The following is a 26,160-nucleotide window of genomic DNA, read 5'->3' as shown; positions in this document are numbered from 1 at the left end:
GTCCACCTTCTGAACCTGTTGACGGTGATGGAAAAAGTGAAAAGTGATCACTCTTGAATCCATAAACTCATGGTGTTTTAAGCTTTTTGTAGCCAAGCAGGATTTTTTTTTTCTTAGCTTCAACCAGCCATCTCTCGACTATTGTTTGTATGCGTTACAAGTCTTTTGTCAATTTTATTGCATTGTTTGTTCTTAGTCAGTCTTTAACTTTTGTAGCACACTGATTAGTTTAAATAGATGCAGTTAAACTTTCAATGTTTCCTTCTAAAATGTAGTACTAATGTATAATTATGAAACACTTAAGTAAAGCACCTTCATGTCTGCCTCTTTATTAGACGTGCTTGGTTGTATGAAGTTTCTCCACTGCTCTGTGTGAGAGACAGAAATATGAATAACTCTGGATGCTGGTTCAATATGCAAATGTCCAGTGCTGAGACTTGTGTCTCATTATCAGGAAGTGTGTGTGTGTGTGTGTGTGTGTGTGTGTGTGTGTGTGTGTGAGGCTGTGTGTGAATGAGTTCACCGCTGCAGTTGAAGAGCTGAATGGACGGATGAATGGGTGAAATAATGGGCTGCTGGTGGGAAACATCTTAACAGACATTCATCCCACCATCTCCAAACACACAGCCAGCAACACACATAGCATTCACACACCCTTACCCCCATACCCCAGCTGGAACACACACTCACACACACACTCTAATCCTAGTGTGCACTGAAAGAGGCTATTGTCTGCAGAAGCGGCTGTGTCAGAGGGAACGCACTAATTGGGATGTCGTGGTAATGATTCAAACTTGATAACGGCACATTCACACACTCCAGCAGCTTCCTCAGACAACAGGAGGACAGTTTGATGATGTAACATTGAGTGATTTGACAAAAATAAGGTGCAGTTACTGATGTGCAGCTGTGACACACGTGTGTGTATCTGCATGGCATCACAATCCGCTCAGTTCTCATGGTGTGCGACTTTCAGACAGTAACTTCTCACGGTGCTGCAGTGTGCGTCACTTCTGCTTCCAGCTGGTGATTTCAGTTTAATAATTGTAGGACAAAGACAAAAATCCCCAGCATTATAGTGCATGAGAGGTGCTGGATTATTTACACAATATTTTTGACAGGGGGCTACTTGTTGCAACTGTTGAGTCTTTCAGGAGAATAACAAGGGTCAGTCACAACAGGCCGATTTAATCCTCTCACTCCTCAGCTGTCGTCATATCCCTGGAAACAGGGCCGATTGTTTGATCAACATAAAGTCCAGTAATATTAAAAGCTCAATCCAGCTCTTTCAATATTTACAACATTGGGTTTTTCTCACTTACGTTCAGTCAATATTTTGTGTGTGTGTGTGTGTGTGTTGCAGGCTGCAGCAGTTGGACCGTCACTGTCAGAGCAGCGCCCAGCAGGTGTGTGAGCTGCTGGCCAAACAGAACCAGCTGATGCAGGAGAGAAACACACTCAGCGAGGAGATGCAGAACCTCCGCATCAAGGTACAAACACACAGAGGAGCGAGTGTTTGTGAGTCACTCTGCACTGTTACTTAATGAACTGTGGTCGTGTCTTTCCTTTCAATTTGCATTATAGTCTGTGTTTACTTAAATAAAATCAGTACGGAGACATTTGTCTTCTCATGATTAATGGTTCTGTCTGGACCTAGGATCTGCTGAAAAACATGTTGTCTGTTCTGCTGTGATTCATCATCAGAGGGTGTGTGTGTGTGTGTTACTCAGATGCAGTTTCCAATGAATGATGTGTGTTTTTCTTTCTAGCTACCAAACACAAGACAAATAGACTCTGTGTCTACGTGAGTGTCCTGTTTCCTCCTCACTCTTTGGATCTGGATGTTTCCACTGTTTGATAAACTTAACACAAACAGGTATTTATGTTTTTTTTTTTAAATCAGTGGTGCTACATGAAAAAAGTATACCTGTTTTGACAAAGTGCTTTGTATAACACCTGTGGATTTGTTACCTGGTTACATTTTTGTCATTTGAATTTTGAACCTTAGATGAGTCAGTAGTGTGACTGATGTTTTTTTTTATTCAATTATTAATTTAATAAATAAAAAGCTTTTTGAAAAGCCGAATTGATGCAAAACGATTTTTCCTCTTAACATGTTAGTTGGACACCACAAGACACACACAGGCACATACTCTCATCGGTATCAGTTGGGTTTTAGTTGATCTGTCGTCTGGCACAAAGACTTGACACGTGGCTGCAGATTGACATAGTGCTTTATTGAAGCTGTCTGTAAGAAGGAAAATAATGTGCATCCCTATCATATACATTTTTATGTGTAAAAATACTAAGGATGTACAGTGTAAAAAAACAGCTTCATGTTGATGGTAATTTGTTGTTTTCACATCCTGGCGGCCTCACTGGCCAGCAGCACTGCATCCTGACAGCATGAAGGACAGAAAAAGGCTGTTTGATCTGCTTTTCCGTCAAACTCTGAGTTTCCTGACACTGTCCCAGAGTCAACACGGTCTGCTCGCCACAGAGCAGCACTGACCTCAGTGTTACAGTGCGTCAGGGAAACACAGCCCACTCCGTGCACAGCTGGAAGCTGTCCACAGACGTCACACAACTGTAAAGCTACAGTAGACGGACATGGCATCAAAACTCCGTTATTCTTTGTACATGTTTGCTGTTTTTGTTTGCTGTTTATAAATGAATACATCTCATGCTTATGTTAATAATCATGATGATAGTAGACTAGTACCAGAGAGAGAGGAGAGGGGAGGGAATCTGCTGCAGACATGAGGTCAAATACCTTCAGAAATCCTTCCAAACACTTGAGCTGTTTGTTATCTGCATTTAACGCCAGGCGGAGCGCAGTGTGTGTGATTTTTTTGGCTGATGTCGTCAGTTCATTAATAACAGACGAGATCAATACAGAGCAGCTGAGGTCTTTGAAAGAATTTTACATATTTCTGAAACACTACTGGAGTGGGATCTGTTGTGTGATAGATGTACAGTACAAACAGCAGCCGCTTTAAGAGTGAACGCTGACAGTCAGCTCACACTGTTCAGTGTGTTGAGGGCACCAGTAAAGCTGTGAGGATCCAGTTTAGGAACCTCTGACACGTGTCCACAACAGGTTCACCGTCTTTAAGGAAAAACCCACACTGATGAGGAGGGTTACTAAGCTTGTCCACTTTAAATAGATGGAGGAAAATATTTTGTTTTCATGATCTGACACTAAAATCTGTCAAGGACTGAAGGAGAGTTGGAGGCTCACTGGAGGGAGAAGTTTTTTTTAAATCAGAGGAGAAATCAGACATCAGTGCAGCGATTCATTTACTAAACGATATTCTAAAAATTCCCACTGATCCTGATTCACAGCAGGGACAGCTCTGACTCTGCATGTGGGACACTTCGTCCAGGTCTTGCCAACTCTAGACATCAGAGTAACATCGAAGCTAGCGGTGGTACATGAAGAGTTGATGTGCTTTAAAAATCCTCATTTTCTTAAAAACATAAAAAAGCTAAAAATCTTCCTTTAAAGCAGGGCTGAATCAGATTCCTCTGAATCATATAAAAAAGCGATGGGAGAGAAAAGTGCTGTGGCCAAAGCTACAAAGCAGAATTTTCTGAACTCTGGTTTCTAATGATTTTGGCGTTAAGCATGTACATACAGCTAGAACTCCTCAGTCGCTCACAGACCTGGGTCAAATCAAAGCTGAAATCCTTCCAAATACTTTGGGAACGTTCGCTCGAGCCTGCTGAGGGTGCCAGCTATTCGGCTGCTGCCAGGCAGGCTCAATCGATCACAGAGAATTATTTTTCATAAGAGTTCTGAGTGCAACTTTGACTCAGGACTGGTAGTGCAGACAGAGGACTACAGCATGCAGGCCAGCGCCGTCCTTTTATACTTTCTGCCTTAAAGCGCCTTTGCTCGCTAGCTAGTAGCAGTTTAATGGATGTGCGACAGTAAAGCATAAGGACTTAAGAGCAGCGGAAAAAACATGTTAGGTCTCTTATAAGATTTCTTTAAGGGAAGGAAAAGGAGACATTTATTTTATACGAACAAACACGACTACACCCCATACTGCTAAACTGCAAAACAGAAGACAACAAAATAAATAGAAAATAAATTCAAGTTATCCATCAATAATGATAAGAAAAACATTCAAATAAATATAGTGGAATGCATTTGTTTATGCCTAATGAGAGCACATCCCCTGGTACTCAGATACTGGAGGTGATGTCTTCCATACAATGGTTTATAAAGTACAGATTTGTAAAAATAAATATTACCTCACACCAAGTGGTTTCTTTTCGCCCATGAAATGCTGGATGTCGAGCTGTTTGACTTGTTAAACTGCGTTTAAAGACAGAAAATTGAGGGGATTTTAAATGTTGTTGGTCAAACTGGAAGACATGATGATGCAACGACTGCAAACGAAGACCAGGCCCGAGAGATGACAGCGGCACGTTAAAGACAGTAGGGAGGGTTTAGTGGTCGCAGAGAGACTCTGCTCATTCCCTCTCTTTTCATTTAAACATCCAAAGAACTGACAGGTGAACACTGACTGACTTAAAGGGATAGTTCACCATAAAATCAACCTGCAGAGCTACATACCCATAAAGACTGTCTTTATGTAAGTTGTAAAAAAAAACAAATTGGCTTCAAACAAGGTCTGTGAATTGTTGTTGAGTAACTGGGTCGTGATTTCTGGAAAAGGAATGTATACGATGAATATTTAAGTTTTATGGTGAACTGTCACTTTAACACACCCACACATTTCTCATCTTTTGCCTCTCTTCTCTACATACTTACAGTAAACAACAGCACTTACAGTTTAATACCTCTTCTTTCCTTCCATTCTGCCTTCTGCGCTGCACTTTTTTTGCTCAACTTCCTGTTTGTCTTTCTCTCTGCACTCTGCCTCAGCCATCGCTAACTCTCTCACACACACACACACCTGTGGTCAGATTAAATGTGACGAACATTTGAGTCAACAACCCGGACAGTCTTTAACGTGTCCTGTCAGGTCTCATCTGTCACATTTTGGTCACAAAACAGCACAAAAAACATAATTTAAATAAACAAATGGAGCAGGAAGGCTATCTGCTTTCCCTCCTACATTCTTCAGCCATTTTTGTTTCTTGAGGTGCAATTTTTTTTTCCTCTCAGCCCTAAGAAATAACAATATATTTTTTTCTAGAATAATGTAATAACAATAGAAAAAGTTAAATATAAAACCGATGAGTAGAACAATAAATAGAACATATATATTATAGCCATTGCTGTGATTCTTGTAAACCCATAACTGTTGATGTATACCTCCTCACAGACAATTTTAGTTTTTAAATCCTTTGTAAGAAACTCGCCGGAAACAGGATCGGCTGTCATCTCACTATCAATCAATATGTCATAAATTATCACATTATAAATATTTCATGTCATATCATTCTTGGAGATTTTCACCTGTACTCTCTTTCTTTGCCACCCAGGACTTTTCAGTCCGTTTCTCCCTCCTGCACAAACACAGAGAGGTACAGCCATGTGGATCCCCAAAGCTACAATAACAATATGTCACAGTAAAGCTTTCCGTCATCGAAACAAAGTACCGTTTCGGTTTCCCTTTTGGGAAAGATTTAAACCCAGAGGAACTGGTATTGAAGTTGAAAATAAATAAAAATTCTCTTTTTTTGGAGGGGGAAACATTCAAACCAGTTGTTTTTCTCTCATTTTCACCTCTGCTGTAACAGGTATATTTGACCACTTTGCACTGCATTATGGGTAATGTAGTAAAGCTCATAATCGAGGAGCTTCATCCTTTTGACCTGCTGTGCTTTGAAGTGCATTCTTGAACACAAAATTTTTCGCACAAACACTCACACAGACCTGCTGTTATAATCTTCATCTACAGGCTTGATGTGGAATAGTTGTACGTTGGGCATAGCAGCTGTTCCAGCTTATGAGCATAGATGTTAATACAGGTGTTTGATGTCTTGCTGGCACCTGTATAGTGATCAGCAGCATTAGGCTAGTACGGTAGCACCGGATTTCAGGAGTAGTAGCAGTAGTAGTAGTATAATAGTAGGAGTAAGTACCTGTGGTAGTTGTAGTTGAAATAGCAGCAACGATGGTAATGACTTGCATTGAGCAAAACCTGAGTGAAATCCTGCTCGACAACATGAGGTGTGTAAGATTCTGCTCACTGATAACTGACAACTACTTCCTGATTCAATCTCATAGTTGTTCAACTGAGGATTTTAAATCAGACCTGAATGTGTCTGTCTGTCTGCAAAAGCCTGAGATACAACTGGAAATGGCAGTTTGGGTTGAAATGATTTCAAACGCTGTATCTCCATCAGATACACATAAAAAAGTGCATCAGCTGTTGTCTAACTTTATCCGATTTTTTTTTTCTTTAAAGACTGCCTGACTGACACTCAAAGCACAGCAGGGCGCCGGAGACGTTCCTGTCATTAAAGGGTCATTACATAGCAACTGATCACGTCACGGTTTGGATCACCTGGGGTTGCAGTGCAGGATTAGACAGTAATTTTGAATTCTTGTGAACACAGGATTCACAAAAAAAGAGAGAAGCAGACTGGAGAGGTAAAAAAGAGAAGATGAAGAGGAGGAGGAGGAGAAGGGTAAAATCCTTCAAGTTGGGGTCATTCTGGGTCAGTCCCACACTGATGACCTCAGCGACCAGCTGTGATGATGTCACTGTGATGGACAGTTCATTCCCGGCCACTGGCAGAGTACGAGAACTGTGGGAAGTGCGGTCGTCTCTCGTTGTCCAGACAATCCATCCCATCCTCATCGACTGAGGACAGAAAAATAATGATGAATAACATTATTTTTTCACATACATACATCTACTTTTAGTTCAATTAAGTGGTGTGTTCCTGATGTACTGATCTACTGCTGGCTGACATGTGTGACCTACATAACAAGTGGAACCTCACACTGACACGTCGGTTCCACTCATGCATAATTCAGCACTGAACACTGTGAAAGTGGTATCTTTATCTGAAAAGAGCTGCACAAGGCCAGAGGGCTAATACAGACACACTTGATAGTCCCTCCAGGATCTGGGGCCTGTTTTGAGATTGTTGCGGCCTGAAATGCCTGATTTTACAGCAGCATTGTCAAAAAAACTGCAGTTGCAATTGATCGTGATTGGTTAAAATTGCAAGGATGTGCAGAATTCACGGGGAATGGTTGAACTGGCGTTAATAGAGGTGATTGCAACATTGTGAAATCCTGGAGGGCCTGACTTAACAGACTTCTAAAAAACTACAGTTATGAATGAAAGTAAAAAACGTAATATTTATCAGCTGTTCATATTTGTGCACATATGTGTGAGAGAAAGGACACTGACATTTCTCTGGCGGAGTGATTGTGATGGTCTGAGCTGTGAACTCCTCGTCAAAGTATCTGGTGTCTGTCTCTGACGTCACCTGAGGCTTGAATGGAGGGACGAGCTAGAGCAGAGAGGTGAACAGATCAGATTAGTTTGTACACCAGCATTTAACAATGGCTACTGCTGTTTGAAAGGCATTAAACTATCCATGTCACAAAAAAGTGAGCAGGTCTGTAGGTTTGGAGGCTTCTCTTTATTATCAGTTAAGTTGCATCCTGCAGATATGAAATGCTTGAAAGAGCAGCTAGTTTCAGAAGAGGAAACAAGGGGAAAGGAAAAATAGGGGAGGGCAGGAGAAGGGGTGAGGATAGGTGAGAAAAGATGAAAGAAAGGAACTGTTAGCAAAGGAAAAAAATATGGAGAAGAGAAGTGACAGAGTGATCCAGGAAGGCAAAATCTGAGTCAAATTAGATGCTCATCACCTGTGTATCCTGCAGTAGGTGTTACCACAAAGGACCTGACTCGCTGGTGTTATACAAGGAAGCACATACACAGGCTCTCAGGATACAGTCCCACCTCTCTGTAATGCACTGTGCTGCTTTATTAAACTTCCAGATGTCTTATGTTCCATATTATGTACATAACTTCTTATTTACCGCCACCTCCTTATGATTTTTCTAAACAGTAGAAAAGGGTAGCACATACCTTTTTATCATACACATCCTGCCAGTCGACACCAGAGAAGAAACTGTGTCTCATTATTTCTTTTGCATCATCTGGTCCGCCCCCAAGCCTAAAGGAGAGGAGAGGAATCAGTTTAACCAACATGTTATCTAGAGAGTGATCAGTTGTGGAGGATTTGTAACATTTCCTGCTCCTCACTTTTTCCACACACACACACACACACCATTCGGCCACAAACCGTTTGTTTGGGTCTTTGATGAGCAGGCCGGACAGAAGGGACTTGGCGTCAGCTGACAATGTGCGAGGGAACTTGATGTCCTCCATGAGGATTAGCTCAAACAGCTTCTCGTGGTCCTGGTTGTAGAACGGCAGTCGGCCGCACATCATTTCATATGTCACTACACCCAAACCCCACCAGTCCACCGCTCGACCGTAGTCATTGTCCTCCAGGACCTGAGAAGGGGGAAAAGATGGGGCCATTAGTTTTATTGGACATATGCTTTTATTTTATTAGATAAATACTGACTGCCCAAGGCACTCAGTAAAGAGACAGACGAGCAAAGGACAGCCGTCACCTGTCATGCTGGAGGGATGAATAAAACAGGAAAAGTATGAGACGAGCAGAAGTGGCTGTACAGAAAACAAGGGCTAGGAATGTAAATAGTAGCCTCTCCTGATGTACACATACAGAGGCAAACATCATGGGATGGCAGGTCTTCAGAGATCCCTGCTACTGTAAGGGAGTCAGTGTGCAATCAGATGCTCCCCCACCCCCCTCCCCCCGCTGCTGCCAGCTCTGCCTGGCACACTGAGCCTCTCCTGGCAGGGACAGACAGGAATGTCCCTGGACAGAAAAGGCAGGAGTCAGGGCCAGTCCAACATCCAGGCTGGGAGCACAGGTCCCACCCTGTCAGCGGCTGTGTTGTGTGTATTAAGGAAAGATGTGCTGTGCGGAGAGGCTTCTGTATCAAAGTCTTACGTCTGGGCTGCCTTCCTATTGCTCTCCTTGCACTGTCCTCTCCATCCTGTCTCATCCTGACTTCCTCTAATCATGCCATCCCTGACTCGCTCCCTCTCTTTCATCCTCTCGTGTGCCCGTTTGCTCACCTCTGGAAGAGAGGAAGAGAAGGAAGAGGAGGGAGGCAGACGAATAAAGAGAGGTAGTTCAGGTGCTGCTGAGGATCTCATTAACATAATAAGCTTATTAAGACGTGTGTGCGCGAGTGTGTGTGTGACTGACTGACTGACTGACTGACTGACAGACAGAGCTGGAGAGCAGCCAGAACAACATATGTTGTACATCTTGCCAATAATAATAATAACATCTCACTCACTGTTAATAATGGACCAGTCGGGCTGGACGTGAGCACACACTAACACACTAAAGCAAGTGCAAACACACTCACACACATAAATCTGTTTGTACCGCGACTATTCTAAATTACATGATACAATTACGCAGTCAATGTCATAACATTGTAAGATTTAAAAATATATACAGCATGCTGAACCACGAGCAGCCATTAGCAGGAGCTGTGTGGCAGATGCAGAGAGGACAGGTGTCATAAATACATAAATAGCTGAGAACAGAGACTTATTCATGCAAACTGCCGACTGACAAACTGTGAAAACACTTCAGTGCAAACTGAAAACTAATACTTTAACTTTTAATAGTATGGAGAGAAATGTATTATGTTATAAATAAAATCAAAAGCTGTCATTTGTTTATAGATTAATATTCACATGTATGGAATTGCTCTGTGTAGTACTCTACATATCATAAAAGCAATATCATAATCAAAAACTATTCAGTGTTATCTTGAAGTTGTGGATCAGAAATCCTGCATCTTAAAAGCAGCAGAGGGTTGCTGTGATTTAAAGTCTCTGCTTTGTGATGAAGGCTGCAGAGGTAGGCAGAAAACAGGCTTATTCTCTTTACTTGGCAGCAGTGCCAGGTTCAGATAAGGTTCCCCAACACAAAATCATGTTAAATGTCATCATCATGCGCCAGGCGAGAAAACATACCAAACAGCTGCGTGCGAGTTTCCACAGCAGCTCAATGCCACAGAAAAGCTGGTCATTAATTGACTGAGCTCACACACTTGACACTAAACTGCTAATGATGCAGGCGTCAGCTTCGGTGTGTGTGCGAGTCAACGTGCGCGGTACGTGGAAGTGAATAAGAGAGTTATATTGCAGCTATTTTATGTGTGAATGTGTGTGTCTGCGCAAGAATTAAGCTGGTCACCCAGTTGGCAGCTGCAGAGAAAGAGCTAAGGGAATGAAGCACGCCGCCAGCTCCAGATATACTATTGACTGGTACGGCTGGAGGGATAACACTGGCTTATACTGCTGGGAGACTGTCAGACACACACAGCAGATGGAATATTTATCCGTCCTCATCAAATTCATAAAGTTTTGAAAATGAGGCAAACTAGGAGATGTTTGGTGTTGTTTCAGTCCCTGCAGCTTGAGAAGTGACACACACACACATACACACAAACACTCTTGCACTGTGTGTGCTTTATGAAATTCAGAGCAGCTTACAAGGCTCATTTCACCGCTGATCTACAGAGCTGTGTTAAATCTTTGTATAAAAAGGGTACAGAAATGTACACAAATCAAGCTGTCCAGTTGGGCATGTATATGTATGTGCAGGTAAAAGTGTGTTACAGAACGTGTGTGCGTGTGAGTGTGTGTGTCCTGGGACCAAAGAAAGTGGTGGCAGCTCGGTTGCAGGCAGGGAGCAGATTAATCCACACAGAGCCAGAATGCTGCCCCACAGCCTTAGGCATGGAGGCATTGGAGTGTGTGTGTGTGTGTGCGCGTGCATATGTACGTGTGCATGCATAGTGAGTGTGTGTGTACAATTTGTGTGGTAATAGCTGTATAATTTAGAAAAAGACAGGGCAAATAAATAGGACAAAACAGAAGTAACAAGAGAGAGAGAGGAGGAGGAGGAGGAGGAGGAGGAGGAGGCTATCTGATTAAAAGCAGCAGTATGGGATAAGGTCTTGTCCTGCCCTAGTCCCTGTAAGAGCAGCCATGTGGCAGCTAGCTGCTGTTCGCAGGACGAGGGCTTTGGCAGCCAGGACAGGAATGGACGGGACGGGCCAGGCACACACAGCCTGTGGCTGTACCAGCCCAGAAAGCCAGCAGGGAACACAAACACACACACCTCATATCCTATGAGCATACAATCCCATATTGTTGGTGTGAAACAGAAACCCCTCTGTCCCCCAAAACATGTGCTAATATACCATGAAATGACGGTTACAGTGCTCATCATATAGAGCATACAAACAATATAAAAACACATATCATATAGAAAAAAGCCCAAATCAATCCCCTTCAACACTAAACAGTCACAGTCAAACAGAGAAAAAACAGTCTCCATGTGTTTTCTCTGATCTTGTTCCATCCCTCTACAGGACCCTTACACTGCTTGTTGTTCATTAATCCCACATTAATCTTTTCAGCTATCCTTAAAACAAATAACACTTCAATCCAATGCTTTACAAGTTCAGCTGAGAAATTATTCTCCTCTTTGTGTTGCTGAGGTATCAGTGTATGTGTCTGTATGTGTGTGTTCCTTCAGGCACACATCAGACACAAGCGCTCCTTATTCACTTCTCATCTGCCCTTTTCACTGACGGCAAACACAGGAACTGTCTGAATTTCACTCCTGTAACCCTGAAATATTTTCTCTCCCTTCTTATCTTCCTCTATCTTCAACCCCCCCTCATACCCCCCTTTCTCTTTTTAATCCCGGCTACTTTGCATCTCTGTAACTTGGCTCCGAGCAAACTGTGTTATTTTTACACGCGGGCGGGCGAGCAGAGCGTGCGGGCGGGCGAGTGGCGGCGGCGGTGGTGTAGATTTCCAGGTTTTTTCCGAGCACCTTCCTCCAACCTCGCCCATCTGCCGCCATCTGCCTCGCTCTAGCCCGCACTTTCTACTGCAATCACACACACATACAGCACACATGCATGCACGCACACACACACACACACACAAATGCACACAGACGCACATCCTGTGAAAAATAACCAACAGCCTCCAATCAGCTTTTGGCACGCAAAGGAAGGGACTCTAAAAAAAAAGCACAAAATGCTGCGCCAAATTGTCCTCCATACTTTTTTGAGTGGGATATACACTCTGCCTCTCCCCTCCTGCCTTCATCTCCACATCTCCATCACTCTGTCTCCACCACCCACAGTCCTGCCACCCTCTCGCCAGTTGATCTGCTGGCCTTCGAGTGAGGCAGCGCTGATGACTGGACAGCGGATGGCTTGCAAAACTATTACAAGACCATAGATGTGTGTGTGTGAGTGAGCACTGTGCTGTGCCCTTTTAACACCCTCATTTACACTCCTAAACTGCATATTTCCTGTTAACCCTGATGCTATGGAAATGTTTGCCTGTGAAATCCACAAATGCAAATATATATACGTACATTAAACATACTTCGAAAACACAGTGTATTACAGGTAAAGGGACTGTGAAAAAGTCACTTAATGGTCACTTTTAGTGTGTGAGTGATGCAAGTTGTTCAAGTAACTACTCAGTGTACACCCATTTATCAAAGATTAGTAATAATCCTGGTAGTTAAGCTAATCAGTCCGGGCCGTTGTTACATAAACTGGCACTGTGCAGTGGGCAACATGAGTCCCACAGTTCACAGGGGCCATCCTGGTGGAACCCTGAGCGGTGCAAATTGCTGCCTAATGGATAGGCCGCCTGTGGATGCCACAGATGCTTTTATGTACAAGGCCTCAGTCAATCTGCTCAGTTTACAGAATGCAGCATACAGACACTGAGATCTGTTATTTGTCAAAACACAAAGATTGATATCATCTCTTCTTATGAGGGGTGATTGATCAGTTTGTGGCTTTGTGTTACTGTTACTGTGGTTACTCGTTTGTGTCTTTTACTTCAGTCACTACTGTTTTTTTACTGTGTTAATGTTTGAGGGTCAGGTTCAGATGAAGGTTTTTGTCATTGATTATGTTAAACATGAAGGAGTGATTACCTCTGGGGCGAGGTACTCTGGCGTGCCACAGAAGGTCTTCATGGTAGCAGTATCTGTGATGCCCTCCTTGCAGAGCCCAAAATCAGTGATCTTGATATGGCCATCTTTATCCAGCATCAGGTTTTCTAACTGGAAGGGGGGAGAAAATACTCTTATTCTTCATGACAGAAATCAATACAATACATAACTGACAAAAGTGTTTTGTACACTATGAAGTTTTAGCATTCTGAAGGGGAGAGCAGAGGCAGACAGATAAGAAAACCCATCGTATTACCCCTCACAGTGGCAGTGCACACACTCAGGATACACAAACCCCACACAGAGGAGGGAAATAAACTTCAGGCATGTAGTGGAGCCACTCAACCTTTTAATTTTAATGGCTGAAGTGTTTTTCTCACTCTGTCTGCGTTTTCTCCTTTCTGTTTTCTTGGCTGCTGTGAAGCAGGGCTGGGGCCAAGGCTGCCAGGCAGGCACTCAGACAGAGCCATCTACCTCTCTACCTCTGTGGCATCAGTACCCCCCCCCACCTCCTGCAATGTTCTGCTGCTTTATGTCTGTGTGAGCTTCTCCCTGTCCCTCTCTTTAATTACTACTCATCCTGAGCCACTTGTCTCATCCTAGATAAAAAAAACAAAAACTAAGGAAACAGAAGAGGTGGGGGGGCAAGAAAACAAAAGAAGTTTTCCCTCAGATATCTGATCGCTCTCATCCATGCCCCCCAGCCTGCCTTCCCTCTCTGCTTCTGTTTACCTTGAGGTCCCGGTACACAATCTTGGCGGAATGCAGGTAGTCGAGAGCGGAGACAATCTCAGCGCCGTAGAAGCGCGTGCGCTCCTCTGAGAACACCCGCTCTCTGGACAAATGGAAAAACAGCTGCGGGAAAAGGAGGGAGTACGAGTGAGGAAGAGAGGGAGAGAGAGGGCGGGGGAGATACAGAGTGAGAGAGAGTGGGGAGAGACAGCAGGGACGGCACAGCAATAATTACTGATTTATTGGAGGAAATTAGCACAACACAAACTGGCTGCCCGCACCATATTGAGATGATAGATAGCGGAGGGGAGGGCGAGCGGGGGGCTGTGTGTGTGTGAGGGGTGCATGTGGAGTAGGGGGGGACGTCTCGGAGGAGGGCATGTGGAGGCGCTAGGCAGCTGGCGCCTCATCTAGCAGCAGCCACCCCCCCTCGCATACACACACACACACACACCTCTACTGCGTTACCCTCTGGGCTAGGTTGGCACGGCACTGGCATGGAGCTCAGCGATGGGGGCCAAATCAAGGGTTTAATCAATACACCAGTCTAGTTAAAGACAGGCCGAGCGCCGCTGCCGCTGCAGCCAACACTGCCCCCCCGCCCCAACTGCCTCCAGTGCAGCACTCATTAGTGGCCTAACTGGCCTTGCCCCCTGAGCCTCCGTCTTCATTTATTCCATTCTCACATCCACCCCTCTGCTTTTTGGCAGGAATCTCATTGTCATACTTTAAAGAGTACACAACTTGTTTTCTCCCAGGTGGCCTGACCTCCCATTTCTCTCCTTCGTTTTGCTTTTTAATCGCTCACCTCACATTCCCTTCCTCTCGCTCCAGCATTCTCCCTCGCTGTCAGTTGTCAAGTTGTCACTGTCACACGGCTACACATGTGGCACCAAAATGACACCAGCCTGCTGCGCTGCACCAGTCAAGTCGTACAAATTACCCATGAGGCCAAGGGGCACACATCTCCCTATTAATTGTTCAGGGAGGTTTTCATATGGCCACTGGAGTGATGCTCATAGACCACCTTGCTCAAATAGTGTGTGTGTGTGTGTGTGTGTGTGTTAGTGTGGGTGCGGTGAGAGGGGGTACACGACAGGTGGGCCTTCATCAGTGTACTGGCAGCTGTGGCTGTGGCAGGTCTGTAATGGGGTTGTGTGTGTGTGTTTGTGTGGAATGTGTGGTTGCAATTCGTCCGTTGAGGTAAAAATTTGCTGTGTGTATTTGTCTAAGTGTGCGTGTGTGCGTGTGTGTTTGCTCAGGCCTGGCGCTGGCTGAACTGCCTAACAAACTGGGAGGGGAGCAGGTGACAGTTACACTAAGGGAATGAACCAAGATTGCAAAAACGGACCGATTAAAAATCTGAGAAATAGAAAAGTGGGGGAATCCAAACTCATTTCGTCTCCGACTGTCATTCTGGCTGTATCTGCCCCATAGGTGTGTTCATAAATAGACGGTAGCAGGAGATGGATGGAACAGAATAGCGAGACGAGGAGGCAAGTGAGAGGCCAGTTGGTTGGCAAATTAAGCATTTGAAAGCAATCCAACAGTCAAACTTTTGACACTTCTTGAGCATTTAAACATTCCTTTGCAGTATCCATACAGCTTCATATGCAACATATTGCCTCTGAAACAATTCTGTTCATCAGACAATCTGAAATAAGCATTTGCTTGTTTGACTTAACACTGGCATCTGAAAACTGATTATAATTTGAAACACTCATCGCTGATGCTCCTATTAAATTTGTTGCCTACAAAACATTTCAAAAATTCAGTTTTATCAATGTGCTGCATAATACTTATTCATAAAATGAATATAAGAATGTACCGTAACACGTAGCCATAGACACTTTCTGCTATCTGAATTTTAACACAGCAGTGAGACAGTGAACAGCAGTGGAGTTTCTAATGTCTGTCAGTTGGTGTAGGGGAGTTGTGGTTTAACTGGCTGTCTGAAGCAATCTCAAAGATGGGTAACCACATATTTCATAGGAATGTGTGTGTGGTGGTGGTGGTGTGTGTGTGTGTGTCTTACCTCTCCTCCATTCACATACTCCATGACGAAACAGAGGCGGTCTTTAGTCTGGAATGAATACTTCAGTGACTGAAACAAAAGCCACACATGCACAGTTTATATAACTGAATTACCCAGTGTACAGCTCTGTGGTTCCTGTGTCTGTCCCTTTTTTTAAGTTAAATCCAAAAGTAACAGTAAACCCATATTAAACCACAGTGGACAGATTGATTATTACTAAACTTTCTGACTATCCCCATGCACTCATTGCAACAAAAGCCTTGTATTTTTTTTCTGTAACTTCACAGACATAACAGTGTCACATGGGGGATAAACTGGACAGCCACAAATATCATTTTTTTTTTGGAATAATTATGTACTTTCCTCCTCTATATATACACACACTCCCTGTACAGTGAACAGTGTGTGTGAGAGAACGATTTCATACACAGCGGGATGTCTGCTCCCATTTCAGGTAGACCAGCAGGAGCAACAAAACGTGATCATTCTGCGCTTCAAACTGTTTATGCCTGTATTTGCTTATTCAAAGCAAGTGCATATGTGAGTGTGTCTTTGTGAAATAAGTGTGTGTGTCTGTGTTTTCTTCTGAGGGAGTAAGCTGCTAAACAAAAGAACAGTTGGTCGAAGTCTCTTTGTGGCTGCAGGTGTGACAGGGGTAAACTCAGATGTGAACTGTAATTACTCTCTTGACGGTGTGTGTGTGTGTGTGTGTGTGTGCGTGCATGTTACGAGGGAGTGCGATAGAAATAAACAGCAGCTAATGTGTGTATGTGAACATCAAAGCTAACAGATGCGGCCATTTAAGTACAACAATTTGGTGTCTTACTCATAATTAGCCTCAAGAGACTCAAGTACGTAGGATCAATATGCTGCATGTGTGTGCAGGTGATTCATTCTCTTACATATGACATATTCCATATGTATGACTTTAAACAGTTGTGTTTTGTGGATGTGAGGTACTTACAGTAAGAAACGGGTGTCTGGTGTTTTTCAGTACTCTGCTCTCCGTGAGCGTGTGAGCTACTTCATCCTGCACAGATATGAAGCAATAATATACATTCAAGGTGTTTAAAACATCAGATACTCACTTCTGACAATGTACACAAAATTTTCAAATGTATACTATTATTAATTTATTTATAAAAAAATTAAAAAACTAAAGAATAAGACTTTAGGTCTGTTTAAAAAGAAATCTCTGTAGTGTGATCCATCTATCCATCTTCTTAACCTACACAGGCTCGCAGAGGGACTGGCAGCTGTCAATGGGCAAGAGTTGGGGTACATCCTGGACAGGCCAGGAATGTGTTGCAGGGCCACACGGTGATGAACAAACAACCAGTCACACTCACACTCACATCTACTGCCAATTTAGTATCCCCAATTAGCCACACGTTCATGTCTTTGGAATGTGGCAGGAAGTTGGAGTGCCCACAGAAAACCCACGCAGGAACAGGGAGACTGTGTAAACTCCAAAAAGAAAGGCCCCAGGCGGCCAGCAGGTACGAAGTAACATTGTTTTTGCTGAGGGGCAACAGTGCTAACCACTGCACCAAAATGCTGCCCCATGGGATAAAATACAAAAACTTTAAAAGGAGAAGGAATGTAATGCTGTGGCTAGATGGATAGCTAAAAACTGCCCTCTAAATAACATGTTGGAAGGATCAACAGTCCTAAGAAAGATCGATAACAGATGCCAGACTAACCTTAGCTATAATGACTTCTTTTTTAAGGATTTTCATGGCATAGTATTTTCCGCTGGCCTTTTCCCGGACAAGAATCACTTTACCAAATGTTCCCTTCCCCAGGAGCTTCAGGTAGTCGAAGTCACTCATTGTCTGGTGATACAGAAGACAAGTGTCATATATGCCTCAAATTATATGGTAGATATACAGCATTACAGTAATTGGAAGTGATATCCAACGATGTCAGAGCTGTATATCATGTACAATATATGTCTCAGTAGTCTCAAGTCTATAACTGACCTGAGGCTGGCCTCAGAAGTGAGTCAATTATGCCTACTTCACCTTCACCCATATTTCCCCATGGATGCAAAAGCACTTTGGGTGAAATCATGAGAGATGTATGGTGCTCATATACAGCTCTTTGTGCATTACCTTGCGTTTGTGATGTGTAGTCGAGATGTCCATCTCTTCCTCGACCATGTTGTCAATGTTGGAGGTGGGGCTGCACTGAATCCTTTCCTCCTCTTGTCTCTGTAGCTTGTCAGCCACCATCTGAATGGCCTCTGTCCACTCATCTCTGAAATGAGAGGACACACCAAGTTAAAGAAAGCTAGTGTTATTTGTAGATTAAGTAACATTACAGTAAACAGTAGAAGCACAAACAAGATATTACTTGTGGCCCAGAGCTCAACAGCATAACCTGTACACCAGCTCATGCAACATTACACAGGTGTAACACACTGGTTATACTCTCAAACAATATGGATAATGCATTTATATAACCAGGATTTAACCTAGGTTTTTTAAAGGCATCAAGTGTTTTCAATTAACATAAACACCCATTTGTTCAACAGAGAGGAAACATATTCAACTAGAGATTCAACCAAATGAGCAATGATCATAGAGCAGAACTAATGCCTGCCAGTGTGCGCTTGTGTATGTGAGGGTGAGTGGCTGTGCACAAACACACACACCAATGCATTACTGTGAACAATGCATTGTTGTTTGCTAACATTGTTCCTCCCCACTGACTTTCCATTAGCAGTGTTGTTCAACATCTGTTGAGAGAAAGTGTGAGAGTTTGATTGCGTGCATGTGTGTGATCATCATCTGTGGTGGAGGGCCAGACATGCATTAGGATGAGGAGACACATTCACAGAGTTTAAGTATGATTAATATAATAATGTGAAGAGCAGAGAACAGAAGAGAAGAGAGATTTCGATCAAATTGTGAAAAAAATCCTCCCTTACATTTTTCCCCACTGATCTTCACTCAAAGTGTTAATCCTATGCCACACGCAGGGGTTACATGTTAACAGAAAACATCACAGAGCCCAGAATGAGGTGAAGCAAGGATGATATTCAAATATTTAGAAATCCTTAGGACAGGATAGAAAGCAAATCTGTAAGGAGCTGTAGGGAGATTATAATAATGAAACCTGTTTGACTCATAAATGATCACCTCCTTTGTTTTGTTTGAGTTACATGCCCATATGTTTCCTTGAGGGATCTGGAGGAACATTCATCTGAACCTAGAGAGAGAGTGTTTTTAAGATGTGAATCTCTTTCTTCTGCAAAGACTTCTGAGCATACCCTACACACTCTAAAACAAGGGCAAACTCAAGTTATATTCCATCTACAACAGTGAAGCCCTCAAATTGGATGTGTGTGTATGTGGGTGCATGTGTGTGTGCAACGTGAAAATCAACGGGAACTCTCTCAAGGTCAGGCAGCAGATAAATGCTCTTTCTCGGTTAGAGTGTTTTTTGTATAATGAGTTTTTTTTTGCTAATGAGAGATAATGGGCCTGCCTACAGTCGGGCGCCATGCCAGCAAGTGCCACCCTCTCTCCTCACGGCTGGGGCTGTGGTAGCTGGAGCCCTGCCAGCACTGGTACAGTACAGCAGATACAGTAACACACACACACATACACATACACACAGGCACAGAAAGCCAGTTGTGGCACACACATCTTTCCAACTCACCTAAACTTCTTTTCACACAAATCCTGCAAATTTACACATATGCTTCTACAGAAAGCATACTCACATCTGGAGCCTGGTGGCGTCCACTTTATAGTTTTCTGTGTAAACTCGACTTTATGAACTAATTAGGAAATATTTGTTTGATTATCTAGCGGCAAAACTATTACAAAAGCAGCATATAACAGTCAAAGTTGGACAGACAGCTGCAATGTACACATACACACACACACACATAGACACACATATACACAAACTCAAAGGATGCACAGAAGCATCTGTGGTCTTCTGGGCAAAGCTGTTCATTTTCTGGAGATAAACACCTCAGCTCCTCAGAAAGGAACTGAGCAGCTGGAGAATTTATGCCAACGCTACTTGAAAGGTCTCCCTTCCACTCTGTCTCCCTCACCCTCTCCCTTACTCTCTCACACCACCAAAACACTAACTCTCTACAGTACGAACCTATTCATACATATCTCTGCCCTTGATGATACTTTCAACAATTAACTTTTTCTGTCCTTTACTTGACCAGAAATTGTCCATCTTTAATTCTGCTGATATACATTTAGTGTAGAAGTTGGAACTACTGATTTGAAAGACCTGTTTGAGTGTAAATCATTTTTCTTCTTTGCTGCCGCAGAGACTAGTCAGATACAGTCTAACATAATGTAAGCAGCTAACCAAACCCAGACTGTAGTATGAATCAACAGTCTGACCTCTCATCAGGCGAGTCCACGTGGAAGGTCCTCTCAATGACAGTGGTCCACTGGAGGCAGCGTATGATGAAAGTGTTTGGCTTTGGCCTCTCTGTCTTCATCAGCTGACATTCTGAAACAAGGCAGTCAGAGAGCCAGTGCAATTACAGCAGTGGTTCTGTATTCAACAGCATAAAATAGAGACAGAAGACACTGCTGATATCAGCCTATCCAGGAGATGTGGTCAATATGTGCCATCTGAATACTTCATTTTAACAGGTGCCCGACTGTCGTCCATCTATTTTGAAATTGTTCAGACTTCCAGTCAGAATTCCAGTTGGACTTAGCTTGTGTGGGTCAAACACCAAATATGGGCTGAAAGTCATTATGGTTTAAATGAAAATGTCTTTTGTGAAAACAGATTAAATGGATATACTGTAATGTAGGATCCCTATACTAATATGAGAATTAATTTACAAACTTTACCGAACCATTTTATATCTTGCCCTTATCATTAAAAAACAAAACACTTAGTTTGTATTGATTAGTTTAAAACTTACACTAGAATAGTTACTTCAGATACTACTGACTCAAATAAAGGTGCTTTCCAGTGCCAAGAGATACTATTTGTTCTCTGCATATGCATCTGGTGACTATCCCAAAAGACACATTTAGACATTTCTATGAAAATAGGCAATACAGTAGGCCATTATTACTCAAATGTATGATACAGTACACAGAAGCAGCAGAAACGTACACACTGAGAGCCAGATGGGGCTGCAAGCTCACAGTGGGGAAAGAATGCATCTTCATTGTCCCTCAGCAGTCTCTGTGGTTATTGGGGACAAGAACCGATGTAAAGCAGCATAATGATCCCTCCTGTCTTTTCATCTCCCACACTTGTTCTGCATATATCACCCTCCATTTCTCCTCCCCTCCTTTGTCTCCTGTCATTCTCTCCTCTGTCCTCCTCACCTTCTGTCCTCAGCTACCTCTTTCTCCAGTTACTTTCCATTTAAGTGTGGCACAGCACAGCACGTCATGGCTCAACCTAAATTTAGACAGGAAGGTTAATGACAACACCAATCAGGTCATACACACAGCAGCGCTTCAATGTAAACTCGCACACTCTTTGTGTGACACACACACAAAGAGTGTTAGTACCTGACTCATGAACATGGCCTGCTGTGCTGCCAGAAAACAAGGTCATGCTATGGTTGATGCCACACACATGGACAAACCCACAGACAGAGACACACGTGTAAAAGTTTCAATGTTAGCTGAAATTGGGTTGTTGCCACAGCAGGCAATTGTGAAATCTGTGTAGCAGTTTAGTGCGTGTGTGTGTGTGTGTGTGTGTGTGAGCGACAGGCTTGTATGTATGAGTCCCTCTGCAGGGAACAGGCCTGTACCATCTCTGTTCCATCTGACCACTTCTGTTGTTCACACACACATAAACACACAGACAGGCACACACAAATAAACAAACACACGCATGCACACGCATTCACACACACACACCACCTGGCCTCCCAGCTTTGGGCAACAGATGTGGCAGTGCCAGTGCTGTGCCAAGCAGCCGGGGCCGGATGTATGGCCTGGCTTGTCCTCCTCAAACTCTTCTCCTCTCCCCTCATTCTCCAGCCCTGTCTTCGTCTCCTCCTCCCTGTCTGTTCAGCACTGACGATCCTCCTCTCCTCCATCATACTCCCCTCCTTTCCACCATACCTCTAATCCCACCATTCCTCTCTCAATCTCTCATCCGTTGCTCTTCACTCTAATCATCTCTGCCTCTGCACTCTCTTCTCCTCTTCCTCTCTCCTCCCCATGCCTCAAGTTTTCTCTCCCTCTGCCCCCTCTGATCAGCTCCCATCGTTCATTCCTCCATACTTGTCCTCCCTTCAGGAGTCCTACCTTGTTCACTCCTCCTCCATCCTTAGATACCATTTTTTATCATTTTCTGTGATGATGTCAGCCTGCTTTCTACCATTCATCATATTTTGTGTTTTGGCCCTCACATTATACCAATTCTAAGCTACTATTCTGTTCATGTTTTTTCAGAAGTCCACATTGCACTGCTCTTGATTTAACTCACAAAATCAATTGATGATTAACCATAAATTGCATCTAAATCTAGAGTCCGGTTTAGGATTACACTGTGAATGACTTGTGTAGTTTTACAGTGGCATCTGCATCAAGCCTTTTGCCAAGAGAGGAAACAGCAGCTTAGAACCCACTGTATCGGATTATAGTAAGTAGCCAGTGATGTATGGACATGAAACTGAGTAAACAACTACATAACATGTATCCATTTATGTATTAAAAGGCAGATGCTGTGTGATATGCTGTATATACGCTAATTACTAAATAATCTGCTATCATTTTTCAAAACGAGGCCATAAAAATTACTGCGCCCTGATCCCATTTCAACTTAAACAATTTCCCCCCGGGGATCAATAAAGTATTTCTGATTCTGATTCTGATTCTGATAAACATACATTTTCTTGTCTGCTTAGAAGACTTTTTGATTACTGTCTGCAGTGCAATCACCCTTTAAAAAAAATCTTACAACCAATATTTTTAGAACTGGGTAATTACACCCAGCAATCTTGAAGGATAAACAGCACTTCAAGCCACAGAAAAAGGATTTTGTAGCATGCAAACACTCTAATGTATTTTATATATTAAAAAAGAAAAGGTGACGTTATACTTAAGAACACAAAACATATTTTAGGTACTGTGAGTTGGATTATAGGATACAGTTCTACTTATAACATCCTGAAATCCTCAACAAAGTTGTACAGGTACTATTTACCAAGAGGCGATGATGGTAATGAGACTGAAAAATATCAAAATTAATCTTGTTAACTCATTAGTTGGCTAATTACATGTGTCAGAAATGTTGTGGAGCTTGTTAACCAGGTGCAGTCAGATGATATATTGTTAAATGGTTAATTAGATCCCTGTGAATTCTGTAAAGAACAGACAGATGACTGACAAGCGATGACTACAACTGCTGCGGTTCTGTAAGGTGAGACCACATCTTGTACAAAATACAGGTTATTATATGTCCTTCAACTGTTACTGTCCTGATGCAAGAAGCCAATTTCCTACCACCACCTGCAGAGATTCTTCCTAGAACTGAAATGTTCCCTACAGGGGTTAATTACAGCAAGTGTCACAGAATCATTATCGCTGTAAATTATGACCTAATCTGTCAGTACAGAATGCCAGGTACATGGGTACAATATGCAGAGAAAGGGTGCAGAACTGACTGCTATTACAGGAAATCACTATAGCAGCAGAGTATAATGTTTCCACTAAAGCTTAATGTTTTCTGTATAAACAAAGCAAAGATTTAGAGCAACATGTCAGGAGTGTTTTTTAACATATATACAGTTGATTTGATTGACAGTTGAGTTGATTAATAAACTGGGGTTGGGGGGTGGGGGGGGATTATACAGCAACTCAGCACTTTGAAAGTATTAGACATTGGCCATTATCTGATTTGACACTCTTAGACCAGTACCTCGTCCCACAGATAACATAAGAGGTTGGCATTTTGACAGTGACATTATCAACCACTGTAGCGTTCTGTAGCTTTAAGACGCAGACTTTATGAAGAAGGGATCTACAGTGATGAAAAGCTCTTAATCTAGGAGGACTCGATGTTAAAAAATAAAATGTGCTAAGTTTTCTAAAACTGCATCCTTATACTTTTGGCCAAAAACTGATCAATCACACCTTTAATGGTAGATAACGTACTTGCTACAGAGAAGTTATTTAAGGGGTAGGGCAGATCTGCATCCTGAGGTTTCTCTTTGTAGCCGATGAAAGAGCCGTCTGTCTTCAGCAGGAAGTAACGTGGTCGCCAGTTCTTTATGTATTCACCTGAAGAGAAAAATAAAACCAACAACAGAACAGTCAGTGAAATGTGTTTAATAAAAAAAAAACACAACTGAATTCAGATTATAAGGAAAAAGTGATGATCATGCTGAAAGCAAAAGGGTCATAATGTTTGCCATGATATTATACGTGAATTAGCATTAACGCCAATATTAATGATGGCGACGATTTCAAATACAGATTTTATTCCCTAGACAGTTAAAAGCTGTTCTGCTCAACTCTCATCTGTCCAAAAGATATTACACACACATATACACCCACTACGGTGTTTACACCAACACACATCTACACACAGTATCTCTATGGCTCCCACAACGCTTGCCAGATTCAGATCGGATTATCATGTAAAAAATGGCAAAAACATGTTTACCAGCACAACACTCAAACTATCCATGCCAGAAACATCATCTGGCTGATTCATGGGCAGGTGCCGAGGTGATGACCCCTCTACCAAGTACACACAAGCAAAACGCACACACAGATTTACAAAAAACACTGGTCGAGAGCAAGGCGAGAAGAGACAAGGCATGAGATGAGGTGAGATGAGATGCAGTAAGATTACACATAGAGAGAATAATGCTTCTTAGACTACAACAAATAACATCTGGTGAGCAGCTGGTGGCAGAATATTACCCAACTGGCTGGTACAGACTGGCACTAAGGTGGTACCACAGCTTTATCAGATGACCTGCTGTAGGATTACATGAGTGACAAACATTTCCACACCACAGAGGAGGATAACACTTACTGGAAACAGCATGGATACACACATGGATTAAAGTGCACACGAGTGCAGATTCACACATAGTTGGACAAGTACAATAAGTACAAATACAGAGATGAATCTCTTTGCACATACACAAACACAAACAAAGAGTGCATGGCTGAAGAAACACTGGGACATGATGTAAGAAAATGACAATCGACAACACTTTCCGAAGCCGGGAGCTGTGTAAACATTTCACTTTCTCATTTCAACAGAAATGAAAACCAGAACAGGATTCAAATGTTCCCTACTTCTCAACCTCTTCTAATTAACCAGCCGTCCACTCACATAAACACATACTTTTACACATCTTGTAAAAACTAAAATACTCATCATGCGTGCATGCTCATAACTGACACACACATGAAGCCCAGTAACTGCTCTGATCACCTTGTTTCGGCTAATTCGCTGGGAGAGGAGAATAGGCAGAGAGTATATGTGTGCGTGTTCTATTTGTGACATCCATTTAAAGCGGAAATGACAGCAGGCCGTGCTCGTTAACACATTGCAGAAAAACACCTGCTCCGCTGAAGGAACCATGCGACTGTGGGCCCTGCCGGTACCTCTGGGTGCTGGTGGAGGTGTGTGTGGCAGAGTGGTTGCGACTGATCTTAACCACCACATAGGGCCAGAGAAAGACACAGACAGAAAAATGCTTGTGGGTGCCAGTGCGTCATCAGGACTACCAAATCACACCTCTTCTCTCAGTCTCTATTTTTCTCTTTTTCACAAATCCACCCACTCACTTTCCCTTTTCCTTCTCCCGTTCTTTCAGAAACAAAGCATATTCTTTGGATCACTCGCTACTGATAAACAGAGGGCTGAAGAGATGGGGCTGAATGGGAGGAGTGGAATTACGCATAAGGAAGAGAAAAAGAAAAAAATATATAAAGCAAAGCAAAAAAATGGGATGGGGGGAAGGAGACTGCATATTATCCTGATCATGACCAAACAACAGACTGAGATAACAGCCAATCTGGTTTACTGTCATCAATTTAGCTTTGTGGGATTTTGCTTACATTTTAATTCCATTACTAGATACAATACGACATATAAACCTTTGACGCTTATGAAGCGAACATACTGTGTATTAATCTGCGTGAGATTAAAGTTCAAAGGTTTATCCACTTCTGCTGTGAACTCAAACTGTGCTGTGGAAAAAAACTGATCATCTAGAAAAAAAAAGATTCAGGTTAATTTCAAACTAGATTGGAAGAAGAGATGGATTGACTGTCAACATGAATGAAGATAAAGAGAAAGTTAAACTGATAAAACTATTATAAACTGGCAGTGATGACTGG

General features: G+C 42.7%; 2 protein-coding genes across 3 annotated transcripts in view; one reads left to right on the top strand and one right to left on the bottom strand.

The window, feature by feature from the left end:
* LOC114446965 (serologically defined colon cancer antigen 8 homolog) overlaps window positions 1-1,992 on the top strand; it is a 34,158-nt gene extending 32,166 nt beyond the window's left edge. Inside the window, 2 exon segments of the mRNA XM_028422887.1 lie at window positions 1,364-1,490; window positions 1,770-1,992. Coding sequence (XP_028278688.1) covers window positions 1,364-1,490; window positions 1,770-1,808 — 166 coding nt within the window. The 3' untranslated portion in view covers window positions 1,809-1,992.
* A 335-nt stretch (window positions 1,993-2,327) lies between these two features.
* The window catches only part of LOC114446964 (RAC-gamma serine/threonine-protein kinase), a 39,200-nt gene continuing 15,367 nt past the window's right edge, over window positions 2,328-26,160 (bottom strand). Inside the window, exons 2-13 of one of the 2 annotated variants that reach the window (XM_028422885.1) lie at window positions 23,953-24,078; window positions 20,209-20,320; window positions 17,944-18,088; window positions 17,533-17,664; window positions 16,794-16,859; window positions 15,830-15,898; window positions 13,795-13,917; window positions 13,045-13,173; window positions 8,251-8,465; window positions 8,034-8,121; window positions 7,347-7,449; window positions 2,328-6,788 (exon numbers count right to left, since the gene is read on the bottom strand). In XM_028422885.1, coding sequence (XP_028278686.1) covers window positions 6,703-6,788; window positions 7,347-7,449; window positions 8,034-8,121; window positions 8,251-8,465; window positions 13,045-13,173; window positions 13,795-13,917; window positions 15,830-15,898; window positions 16,794-16,859; window positions 17,533-17,664; window positions 17,944-18,088; window positions 20,209-20,320; window positions 23,953-24,078 — 1,394 coding nt within the window. In that variant the 3' untranslated portion in view covers window positions 2,328-6,702. Of the gene's footprint in view, window positions 6,789-7,346; window positions 7,450-8,033; window positions 8,122-8,250; window positions 8,466-13,044; window positions 13,174-13,794; window positions 13,918-15,829; window positions 15,899-16,793; window positions 16,860-17,532; window positions 17,665-17,943; window positions 18,089-20,208; window positions 20,321-21,162; window positions 21,182-23,952; window positions 24,079-26,160 lie in introns of those variants that run through there. The other variant, XM_028422886.1, reaches the window with a different exon arrangement.

This window comes from Parambassis ranga, chromosome 15 (assembly GCF_900634625.1).
Source record: "Parambassis ranga chromosome 15, fParRan2.1, whole genome shotgun sequence".
NCBI classification, from domain to species: domain Eukaryota; kingdom Metazoa; phylum Chordata; class Actinopteri; family Ambassidae; genus Parambassis; species Parambassis ranga.
The sequence above is the reverse complement of the archived record's forward strand: the minus strand, read 5'-3'. Positions and strand labels throughout refer to the sequence as shown.